Source organism: Peromyscus maniculatus, chromosome 1, assembly GCF_049852395.1.
Source record: "Peromyscus maniculatus bairdii isolate BWxNUB_F1_BW_parent chromosome 1, HU_Pman_BW_mat_3.1, whole genome shotgun sequence".
NCBI classification, from domain to species: Eukaryota; Metazoa; Chordata; class Mammalia; order Rodentia; family Cricetidae; genus Peromyscus; species Peromyscus maniculatus.
In genome coordinates, this window is record NC_134852.1 from 118780281 (window position 1) to 118792303 (window position 12023).

General features: G+C 46.3%; 1 protein-coding gene across 3 annotated transcripts in view; it reads left to right on the plus strand.

Moving 5' to 3' along the window:
• Positions 1-1258: 1258 nt before the first annotated feature.
• Tub (TUB bipartite transcription factor) overlaps positions 1259-12023 on the plus strand; it is an 84318-nt gene continuing 73553 nt past the window's right edge. For 2 of the 3 annotated variants that reach the window (XM_076549908.1, XM_076549900.1), the window contains exon 1: positions 1259-1415. In XM_076549908.1, coding sequence (XP_076406023.1) covers positions 1360-1415 — 56 coding nt within the window. In that variant the 5' untranslated portion in view covers positions 1259-1359. The remainder of the gene's footprint in view (positions 1416-12023) is intronic. The other variant, XM_076549893.1, reaches the window with a different exon arrangement.

The following is a 12023-nucleotide window of genomic DNA, read 5'->3' on the forward strand; positions in this document are numbered from 1 at the left end:
GCATTAGCAGAGCTCAAACCCTGCCTTCCAGCACTCTGCCTGCAGAGAATAAATATGGGCCACTCCACGACCCTGACCTGGATGGGAAGTCGTCTCAGACTTCCCACAACAGCTGCACTGAAAAGTCCTTCTTAGGCCTCTCTGACCTCTGCAAGAAGATTATACCTGTAAACCCCAGCAGCCCAAAGTGGGGGGAGGGGAAGAGTGGCCTGGAAGACAGGCAGGCCCTAGTCACCTTGTTTCACCTGCTCCATCTTGGTGGTCCGTCCATTTAGTCTTCCCTAGGTGCAAATCAGGTTCATCTTGGAAACAAGAGAGCTGTGGGGAGACTATACCCTAAACATCACTAGAGTCCTCAGCTAGGCCAGTGGAATTGCCTAGCAAGGCCCCAGAGGAAGGGTCTGATCTTTATTAGTGCCAGCATTCGGGGGGGGGGGGGGGAAATCTGGCAGTTTTGAAGCGAAGTTGCAAACTCTCATATATCTCCCTTGTTGAGAAGGAAGATCTGTACGAACTACGAACTCCGCTTGAACCTGTCCCATTGAGCCAAGACAACTGGATATTTAGGATTTGCGGTAGTAATGAAGAAAAAGGCACAAAGGGACATAAACAGAACGAGATGGCCTAGAAATGGGAGTGTTTACAGAGCTTGTTTCTCTAGCGCTGAGAACCACAAGAGAGCCACAATATGCTAGATAGCGGGCCCGGGGAATACAGTGAGGGAAGAGAGCGGAAGGAATGGATTTCCACTCCCTGTAAGCAAAGAAAGACATTGTGAATTAGTAACGTTGCTGCAAGAATGAGTTCCCTGAGGGGAAGGCAAGGACCAGGAGAACTCAAGATACAAGGAAATCAGAGGGGTGGGCATTCCCCTTCCCTGTGGAGGGTGGAAGACCATTACTGCGTTGGTAAGACGGGGACATCTCAGCAGAAGGGACCTAAATAGGGAGAGCGCATCCGGGATTCCCCATGCAAGCAGAAAGCGCAACCTCTTAGCCCTCTCGTCCCGGCAAGGTTTGAAAGCAGCGGTGCTCTACTGACGCCGGAAAAGATGGAGCGGTTGCCACGGCAACGTGGAGCACTCATCGGAAATAAATAAATAAGCAGTCGAGTTGCCGCAGCCGCGCCCCCGCGGGACAGGCGCGCAAGGGAGGGGACCCCTCGGGTCCAGGTCCCCGCAGCCCGCGCGCCCTCGCCATTGGCGGAGACGGAGGGGGGTCACCCCCGGGGGGGCGAATGGTACAGTCCTCCGCCCGCGCCCTAGCCCGGCCCACCGAGAGTGAGCGAGCACCGAACCCCGAGCCGCGAGCTGCGGCTGACCGGCTGACCGTGGAGCCCCAATCCCAGTCCAGGACAGCGATGGAGGGAGTGAGCAGCCACCGCACCCTGTCCTACAGCCGCTGGAGCTATGACAGGTAGGGCGCGCTCGGGGAAGAAGAGCTCCTCCCGGTCCCTCCCGGTGGCCCCGCGTGGGCGCCTCTGACGCGCGTGCTCGAGACTGATGCTGCCGTGAGCGCCTAGGGCTACCAGCATGGATTCGGGTACCCGCATCCGCAGGCATCCGGGACCCGGGGTACCCATGGCCTCGGATATCCAGAGTCGAAGCTCGCCGGCATCCTCACACCTGCGGGCCAGAGCGATGGGAGGAGGGTGCGTGGGCACCGACTTCCTCGGGCTGTCATCCCGCGGTACGGGTGTGCGCTGGAACCCCGGAAAGGCCGCACCTGCCCCGCACTGCCGCGGTGCGCCCAGCCGACCCTCGGTGGGGGACCTGATTTGTTGGGGAGCGGACTGGCAGACTTGCACCTGGAGTTGGTGCCTGCTCCACCTGGCTGGCGGCATCACAGCCCAGGGCTGGGTGTCGGGGCGCAGGAGCAGCTCTGGGCTCTGGCGGGGGTGTCAGGCTCCGCGTTCACCCCGCGGTGATGGCGAGAGGCTGCCAGCGTGGGCGGCTTGGAGCCGCGCTCCCCACGCACTAGTCCTGGAGGAAGGAATCATCCTTCCTGGCAAAATGAGAAAAATAAGGACGGTAAAATGAGTTAGTGATAAAGCAGAGTAGATTATTCAGACTCTATATCCGTTCTACCGTTTGTTTTTTCTTTTTTGCGTGTTAACTCCCGTCTCACATTTTAAAAGGAAACCATGCGGATAATAGTTTTGTTGATGTTTTCTTCTTCTTCTTCTTTTTTTTTTTTTTTTAAAGTTCTCAGCTCTGTGTAGATCTCCAGAATCCTGGAGTGAATTTTCTGATCCCTGGCTTTCAGCAGTGAAGGCTGAAAGAAACTTCATTAACTGATCTCCCCGCCCCCTTGCTCTTCCCTCTACCTGCTTTGCTTCCCTCTGAGAAACCCTGGCTGCATTTCTGGTAGTGCTTGTTTTTCTAAGATTCAGAGTAACAGGTGTCCCTCCTTCCCAAGGCTAATTCCCGGAGGACCCCTCCTCACTCTCCCAGGGTCTCCCCTCGCTGCGATCCCATCTATCTCCTCTTAGCCGGCAGACACGCAGGTTTGTCCACTCTCCCTCTTCTTGATGGTTGCATGCTATGCATCTGTCCCTTTGCATTCAAGGCCTCTTCTGGGGCGATAATCTTCGAGTCAGCTGATTCACCCTCCCCAGCATAGCCCTAGCTAGCAATCTGCTGACCCTCCCCCCACCACCACCACCTCTCAATTCTAGTGAAATTGCCCTTCTGAACAGCAGTGTTCTGTCTAGAGAAAACTAAAAAAAAAAAAATGGCTGGCATATTAAACTCAAACGAAGAAAACCTACCAGCTTGTGTGTGATCACAAATTACACATTTATATACTTACACATTTATATACATGAACAAACATGCGTGGAATGCAAACTATAGGCTGAGCACTGGGGATACAGAGGTACATGCTTCAAATGAGCGCCACTGTGTACAGTCGGGTAGAGACAGGTAGTAGCATATGCCACATGCTTAATGGAAATAAAGAAGAAAGGTTTAAAGTTACGATAATTTTTAGTAGTAACTATCGTTTGTTATGTGTTTTGTTTTTGCTTTTTGCCCCTATACAAACAAACTAGAGACTCTGGACCTAGACAACCTGGATTCAAATCATGACTCCCCCTAGCTAACCTCAAAGAACGTCCCCTTTCCTGGGCCTCAGTTTCTTCATTTGTAAAATGGAGTCGTGTTGGCAATATTAAGTGAGGTGATAGATGTCAAGGGCAGAGCAAGCTGTTGGGACACAGGAATCACTACCATTGCTCTTTGATTAGTCAGTACTGTAATTGTCTTTGAGAACCCCAACTTTCGGGAGCTGGATGGGAAACCATTGTTCTCCTTTTTAGGCTGTGAAGTGAAAATATTTCTGGGGTCCTGTCTCCAGGAGTCTTTCCTTGTTCTCCTGACATCAGTATCTTGGGACTTTTGCAAAGAAAACGGAATCCCTGGCCCACATCCAAATTAACTAAATAAGGCTATTAGAAAGCTGGACTCGGTTTGCGGAGAAGTTTCCAGGTGTGAAACGACTGATTGGACTGTTCTCTGGAGCACTGGTCGATAGCAACCACCTCTGTTTTGGCTTTCAAAACAAATATTAAGTGCAAAAGGATCACACAACCTCATAAGGCTGTGAAAAAAATTACACAACATATGTACAAGGTACACAGATATTAAAAGTTAAACTCTGGGCTAAGGATGTAGCTCAGTTGTTATGTGTTTACCAAGTGTGCAGGAGGTCCCAGGTTCAATCCCCAGTGTTGCATAAACCAAGCATGGTAGCACACACCTGTAATCCCAGCACTCAGGAGCTGGAGACAGGATGATCAAGAGTTCATGGTCCTACAGAGCAAATTTTAGGCTGGCCTGTGTTACATATGACCCTCAGAAAAGGGGAGTGGGAATTCTATGATTCAGCTGTCTCACCCTGACCTCCACAAGTAAACTGGACTTAGTGGACAGTTCTCAGCTTTTCTGGACCAGGCTTGTTTCTCAACTGGTACCTGCGCTGGGAAAGCCAGAACAAGCTGTCTCTTTCTCCACATGCTTTCTTGGGCTTGTTATACCGTGACAAAGGGTTCTCAGGTGGGGCACCTACATCATCTGCCGATCTCTTTTACTTAAAGGGTTCTCAGGTGGGGCACCTACATCATCTCTTTTACTTCTCCATGGTTAGCTTCACTTCCATTGGCCATTACAGCTCTTCAAACTTCATCGTGCTCAAGACATGATGTTTGTGGTAGTGCAAGAATCACACCAGGCGTGAGCTCTCGTCACTCTCTGATTTCATCATTTCCAGTCCATTCCAGTCACTCCATTTGGGGGACTTTCGTTGTCGTTTCCTTTTTATTTTTATTTTTGCTATTATAAACAATTAAATGATAAACATCCATTTTGTAGAGAACTTTCCCTCATGTCTGATTATGGGATTAGCACAAGCACCTTGAAGAAGGGTTGCTAGTTTTAGACTCTGGCTATTGCCAAGTTGTCTGCAGAGAAATGTATTGTTTTCTGTTCTTGCAGATCACTTTGAGTGCTTTCTTCGACAGTAATCTACTCATCAGTTTGGCCCCTTAGACTCCGAGTCAAAGAGACATAACTACATAGAACTCCCTGGTTTTCTGTAGTCAACATGATCTGGCTTAAAAGCCCAGCTCTACCATACATACTGGTTATGTGACAGGTGGTGCAACCCCCATTTACAAAAAATAGTATCAGCCTCTTAAATCAGTCTATTCATTAAATAATTTTTAGCACTAATGGCAGGCAGTGTTCCAGAGACGAAATAACGCCACAAACAAAGCAGAGCCCCATCTCACAGTTCCTGCTGACTGGTGGGAGTGAGATAGATAGACATGGACGAAGACACTCGAAATGGATCATGCCAACCATGTGGAAGTGCAGAGAAGGAAAGTAAGGAGGACAGAGGCTGGCTGCAAGGGCAGTGGGGCAGGGAAGTGGCCCACCCTGCAGTGTACACAGACAAGGTGATTCTTCAGCAGACCTGTGGCCAGGAGCAACCCTATGGGGAATGGGGAAGAGTGTCCCCTAGGGGAGCAGCACTGGAAGGTCCTAAGGTCAGAATGTGGCTAGAGCTGGCCGGTGGTGGCACACGCCTTTAATCCCAGTACTCGGGAAGCAGAGGCAGGCAGATCTCTGTGAGTTCAGGCCAGCCTGGTCTCCAAAGGGAGTTCCAGGAAAGGGGCAAGGCTACACAGAGAAACCCTGTCTCTAAAAACAAACAAACAATGTGGCTAGAATGTTGCAGAGCAAGGCAGACAGAACACCCCTGTTCATCTTTGTAACAGTTCTTTCCTGTTCCTCTTCCAATTTCTGTATCTCACGCACCATCCTCAGAGTGCTGTTTTAATTTGTCAGTATGTCCTAGAACTTTAAACAAATGGCATACACGTGTATGCACTCACCCCTGCCTGCTTTCACACAAGGCTGTTCAACATTCTTCCTTGTTGCCTGAGTCAGTAGATCATCTCTTTACTGCTGAGAAAGTTTCCATTATATGGATATACTGCAGTTTATCTAGTCAGTCACTGGCCAACATTTGGGTTGCCATTAGTTTGGGACTATTGCAAATAAATACAATAAATATACAAATACAAATTTGTTACTGTCAAGTACAAGTCTGTGTATGAGTGTGTTTTTGGTGGTGGGCAAACATTTAGCAGAGGAATCCCTGGATTATATGGTCATTGTATATTTAACTTTTTTTAAAAAGATTTATTTATTATTTATACAGTGCTGTGTCTGCATGGCCAGAAGAGGGCACCAGATCTCATTACGGATGGTTGTGAGCCACCATGTGGTTGCTGGGAATTGAACTCAGAACTTCTGGAAGAACAGCCAATGCTCTTAACCTCTAAGCCATCTCTCTAGCTCTGTATATTTAACTTTTTAAGAAACTTTACCGAAGTGGGTAAACCATTGGGCATGTTCATGAACAGTGGTTGGGAGCCCAGCTCCACCACATTCTTGGGACAACATTGTACTGGCAAACTTTTTAACTTGAAGCATTCCAGTAGGTATGTAATGGTATGTCCTTGTGATTTTATTTTGCATTTCCCTGATAGCTAATGATGTTAAGCAACTTTGTGTGTGCTTATCTGCCATCTTCATGTCTTTAGGAGAAAGTGTATGTTTAAGTGTTTTCCCTATTTTCAAACTGGGTGTCTGTCACCTTACTGTTATAATTTGAGTCCTTTTGATATTTTCTCTCTCTCTTTCTCTCTCTCTCTCTCTCTCTCTCTGTGTGTGTGTGTGTGTGTGTGTGTGTGTGTGTGTGTGTGTGTGTGTGCTCGCAAACAGGAGCTCATGTAACCTCACACTCTATGGAGCTGAGGCTGGCCTCGACCTCCTGACCCTCCTGCCTCCACCTTCCACACACGTGCTGTGTTGTTGTCCTTCATTGGTTGTACAGCCGACTGTGTTGTCTCTGTCCTCTTGCTTCCTTTCTGTCCTCTTACGTCTTTTCTAAAGCAGAAATTTTTACTTGTGATGAGATCCAGTTTATCAATATTTTTCTTTAATGGGTTAGGGTTATCCCTAAATATCAAGGACTTATTGCCTAACTAAAAGTGAAAAAAGCCAGACTCGTTCCCCAACCCTAGGCCGTTCCATCCCCTTCTTCTTTGGACCACAGTTCAGAGGCCTGCAGGCCTCCACGGAGCTAAGGCTACCAAAACCACAGTGAAGTGTTTCCCATGATTTAAATAAATGAATGAGACAAAAGTTTTCCTAGAAATGCCTCCTTCTTTGTGTTAAATTTAGGTCTGTCCTGCTTTCGTGTGTATAGTGTCGTTTTTGTTGGTGGTGGTTCGGTTTGATTTGAGACAGGCTGCCTTTGTGTAGCCCTAGCTGGTCTAGAACTCCCTGTGTAGACCAGGTTGGCCTTGAATTTTGGCAATCCTCCTGCCTTCACCTCCCAGGTGCTGGGATTACGGTTGCATACCACCATACTTGGCCATATAGGTACATAGGTTAAAAAAAAAAAAGATGGAGCTGGAGAGATTATTCATTACAGTGGTTAAGAGCACTTGCTACTCTTCCAGAAGACCCAAGTTTAGTTCACAGCTCCCACTTCAGGCAGATCACAACCACAACTACAGCTGCAGTGGATCGGACACCTTCAATAGGCCTCCTCATTTACCTGTACACATACTGTATACATACAGACACACACACACACATACACACACACATATGAAACAAAGTTAAAATTTTAAAAAGATACTCAGTTGTTCCAGTTCCACTTTTTAAATTGTATGTTCATGAGTGTTCTCCCTGCATACATACATGTATGTGTACCACACAAGTGCCTGGTACCACCAAGACCAGAAGAGCATATCAGACTCTCTGGGACTGTAATTACAGATGGTTATGAGCCATCATGTGGGTGTTGGGAATTGAACTTGGGTACTCTGCAAAAGTGGGCAATGCTCTTAACTACTGAGCCATCCCTCCAGCCCCCCCCCCATGCCACTTCTAGAAAATACTTTTCCTGTTTCTACTTTGAGCCTGTATTGAAGAATCAAGGTGGCCAGGCAGTTGTGAAGTACACCTTTAATCCCAGCATTTGGGAGGCAGAGACAGGCAGGTCTCTGTGACTTTGAGGCCAGCCTGGTCTACAGAGGGAATTCCAGGACAGGCAGGGCTGTTACACAGAGAAACCCTGTCTCAAAAAAAGAAAAAAGAAAAGGAGGGAAGGAAGGAGGGAAGGAAGGAAGGAAGGAAGGAAGGAGGAAGGAAGGAAGGAAGGAAGGAAGAAGGAAAGAAAGAAAGAAAGAAAGAGAGAGAGAGAGAGAGAGAGAGAGAGAGAGAAAGAAAGAAAGAAAGAAAGAAAGAAAGAAAGAAAGAAAGAAAGAAAGAAAGAAAGAAAGAAAGAAAGAAAGAAAGAAAGAAAGAAAAATCAAGGTGAGCATGGTGGTATGCACCAGCAACTCGGAGGCCTGGAAAGGAGGTCATTTCAGCCCAGGCATTCGAGGACAGCCTAGAGGATATAGCGAAAGCTAGTCTCAAAGGGGAGGGAGGGAACTGGGAGATCAGGAGCAGCCAGTCCCAAAGCCAGATGTCCTTGTTTTAAGTTATGTCTAGTCTGGCCCATTGATCCGGTTGTCTTTTTGCTGCTGATAGCACAGTGTCTTGACTCCTGTAGCTTTATTAGTCTTTAAATCAGGTAGTTAAGGAACTTCAACTTGGTTCTTTATCAAAGCCAATTTGACTGTAATAGGTACTTTTCAATTTCAAAGTAATGTGGTGAGTTTTAAAATTCAACACAACAGTAAGACTAGCTTAGATTTGTGTTGAGAATGTTGAATTTATAGGTCAAGTTGGAGAGAGGTGACAACCTAATACTCATAGGCTTTGTAGCGCAGGAGCATGTATCTCTGTTTATTCAGAGCATCATCTTTTCTCAGGCATGTTCTACAGTTTTCAATGTATAGGCCTTAACTCTTGAAAGATTTTCCTTAAGTGTTGTATATTTCCAGTCAACCTTATAAATAGACTTTTTAAAAACTCCAAACTTCCCAGCTTCTGAGATGGCCCATAGGCTTGCGGCACAAGCCTGATGACCTGAGTCGCATCCCTGGAACCCACATAAAAGCAGAGGAGAGAGCAGACTGCAAAACTGTCCTTTTACCTCCACAAATACACATGGCACATGTACACACACAGTAAATATACATTCAAATTCCAGTTTCCAGTTGTGTGTTGCTTTGTCCAGAAACACAGCTAGAGGATTAGCAGTGGTGAGCTGCATAGAACATAAGATGAGCAATTCCAGTGGTTTCTAAGTTCAGCTCAGAGCCAGCCATTAGTTACATCCATCAGTAACCATTGTCCCTCTTCCTAAAACACACCATCCTGAACAGAAACTCTGTCCGTTGAGGAATAAGTCACCTTCCCTCCAGTTCTTGGTACCTCTAATTTACTTTGTATTTCTATGAATTTACCTGTACTTAACATTTCATAAAACTGAGTAGCATGATATTTTTCCTCGTGGTTGGCTTCTTTCCCTTATTTGTGAGGTTCATCTGTGTTGTGGCAAGGACAAGAACTTCATTTCTATTTTTGACACAACAATATACCACATTTTGGCCATCCAGTTGTTCTGGTCTTTTGATTGCTAGGCACCACAGCTGTGAACATTGTTCTGCAAATGCCCAAGTCTCTGTTATTTAGAGTAGACTTGCTATTTGTTCATTCTTAGCTTTTTCTTTCTTTGCTTTTTTTATTTTTATACTGAAACTGTACCATTTTCTATTTCCACCAGCAACATATAAGTGTTCCCACTTCTCCACGTTTTCATAAACACCTGTTCCCTTCTGCATTATGAGAACCATCTCAGTCCGCACAAAATGGTATCCTCTTATGGCTTCAATTTTTGTTCCCACAAGACAAATGAGATTGGGCATCAATATAATTTCATATGCTCCTTGGCCATTCATGTATCTTGAAGGAGAGTCTATCTTTTACCCATATTTTTTCCCACGACAGGGTTTCTCTGTGTTGCAGCTCTGGCTGTCCTGGAACTCACTTTGTAGAACAGGCTGACCTCGAACTCACAGAGATCTGCTTGCCTCTGTGTCCCAAGTGCTGCTATTAAAGACATGCACTTCCACCACCAGCTATTTTGCTCATTTTAAAAAAATCAATTCTTCTTTATATTGTCCAATTGTAGGGGTTATTTACATTGAACCTTTCAGGTGCATAATTTAAAAATATTTTCCTATTCCAGAGCTTCTCTTCCCAGTTCCTTTACAGAGCCAATCAATTCACAAAAGTGTTCAGTTTGGATGAAGTTCAGTTTGTCTGGTTTTTGTTATTATCCCTTAGGTGAGTAAGTTAATTTCTGAAGTCTGGGTTCGGTTCCACCTGTGTGCCTGTCCTTATGCAGATACCTCACTGCTTTGATTATTGCAGCTTGTGGTAAATTTTGATAAAGGATCAGAGATCAGGAATATGGCAGGCAGCAAGTCAAGAGGTAGCTGGGGGTCCCAAGAGACTAGATCCCTGAGATGCCACAGATGGGCACTAGTTTTCAGTTTAGACTTTATCTGGTTCATAGCTCAGCTGCCTCGCCTCTTACGGTATAAATACAATCCAGTGAAGGGAAATCCGCTTGTCTGATTTAAAACTCACATGTGCTTGTGAAAAGAAACAAGGAGGTTACAGAGATGGCTCAGTGGTGAGGAGTACTCGCTGCTCTTTCAGGGGACTTGAATTCAGTTCCCTACATCCATGTCAGGTGGTTCTCAACCATCTGTTACTCCAGTTCCAGAGGATCCAACTTCCTTTTGTGGCCTCCTTTGGCACTTAGACTCATGCGCAATACACACACACACACACACACACACACACACACACACACACACACACACAAACACACAAACACACAAACAAAATTAAAAATAAACTTTAAAAAACAAAGAAACAAAAGTAAAGTGACTTAGAAGTGTATCAAGGGGATAGATCATCCTCTTCAGCCTCAGTTTCCCCATCTATAACCTGGGAATGGTAACTTTACTGACATAGATGGGCCACTGTGGGACTCTAATGAATCTATTACTTGTCCACCTCATCAGGTGGGCTGTGGATTAACAACAGATCGTGTCTGTCCTCTGCAGGATTAGGACAGGTGAAGCTCCTGACTTAACTGAGCTGAAGCGTATAGGGGAAAGATAACCAGACTGGCCTCCTCTGCCGTGTGTTGTGTGACCTTCTTTGGTCCTTGGTTTTCAAGCAGAGTGCCATTGCTGGTTCCATTCTCTATGCCTGCTGGGAAGTTTCTGGGGAGTTGAAGAAGCAACTAAACTTCTCATTTCTTGTGGTGATTTATTTGTTGCTTTTAGGTTTTTGTTGGTTGGCTGGTTGGTGTTTTGTTTTGTTTGGAAAGACTCTCATGTATCCCAGTTAAACTGACTATGGTGGCCTAGAATGACCTTGAACTCCTGATCCTTCAGCTTCCAGCTCTCAAGTGCTGGGATCACAGAGGGCTGTACTTGGTTTATGCAGTACTGGGGATTGAACCTAGGGCTTTGTGCATACTAAACAAGTTCTCTACCAACTAAGCTTTGAGCCCAAAGGAAGTAGTTAAGTTCTTGTTGTGGGAATTGCCCCTCTATACCAAGGCTTACTGTATCATTCCAGAAGAACTGAACACTAACAAGATGTGTGCTTCTGTTTTAAAAAATTGGGTTCTTGGGGCTAGTGAGATGCCTCTGTAGTTGAGAGCACTCACTGCTTCTCAGAAGACCCCAGTTCAATACCCAGCACCCATATGGTGGCTCACAACCTTCTGTAACTCCAATTCCAGAAAATCTGTCATCTTTTTATGGCCTCCACTGTGACCTGCACTCAGGTATACATAACCCTACCACACTTATCCATATTTGAAAATAATATTTAATTTTTTAAATTGAGTACTTGAGCTTGGCGCTCCACTATTTGACCAGTGGTGGGTGTGGGGAGGGAGGTGAAGCCAGGGTTTAGAGACATTTCAACAATGGTTCTGGCTTCTGCTTTCTAATGTTTCTGAAAATGTTCCTTCACGCTATTCACAGCTGAACAGGGGGCCTTGGGAGAACTATTAAACTACCCTGAGTTTCCCGTGTCTCGCCGGTACAATGGAGATCACAGTAATCCTGCCTGCCTTCGAGGGTGGCTGTGTGGATTAGATGGGTTACCGTGTGCACGATAACTAATAACTAAGTGCAGAGTGCCCCGGCCAGTGCCTGGCACTGACTGCAGTTTCATGGTTTGCTCTTGTGATTGGGACCCAGCAGGTGACGGGACCACATCCACTTATCTGTGCAGTTGAATCTGAAAGTCAGCGAGTTCCCGATACAGAGACAGGTGTGATAACTCAAGAAGCCCCCACCCCAGGTGCTCAGGAGCTGTTGGAAGAAGAGGCAGAAAGGGAAGGGCCTGGGCTGGGGGCCTGTTGAAGGAGGCACTCCAGTGCTTGAAGCTTCATGGTGAATGAAGAGCAGGACATCGCCACGTAGGGCCAGTTGGGTAAGAAAGGCACAGATGCAAGTCC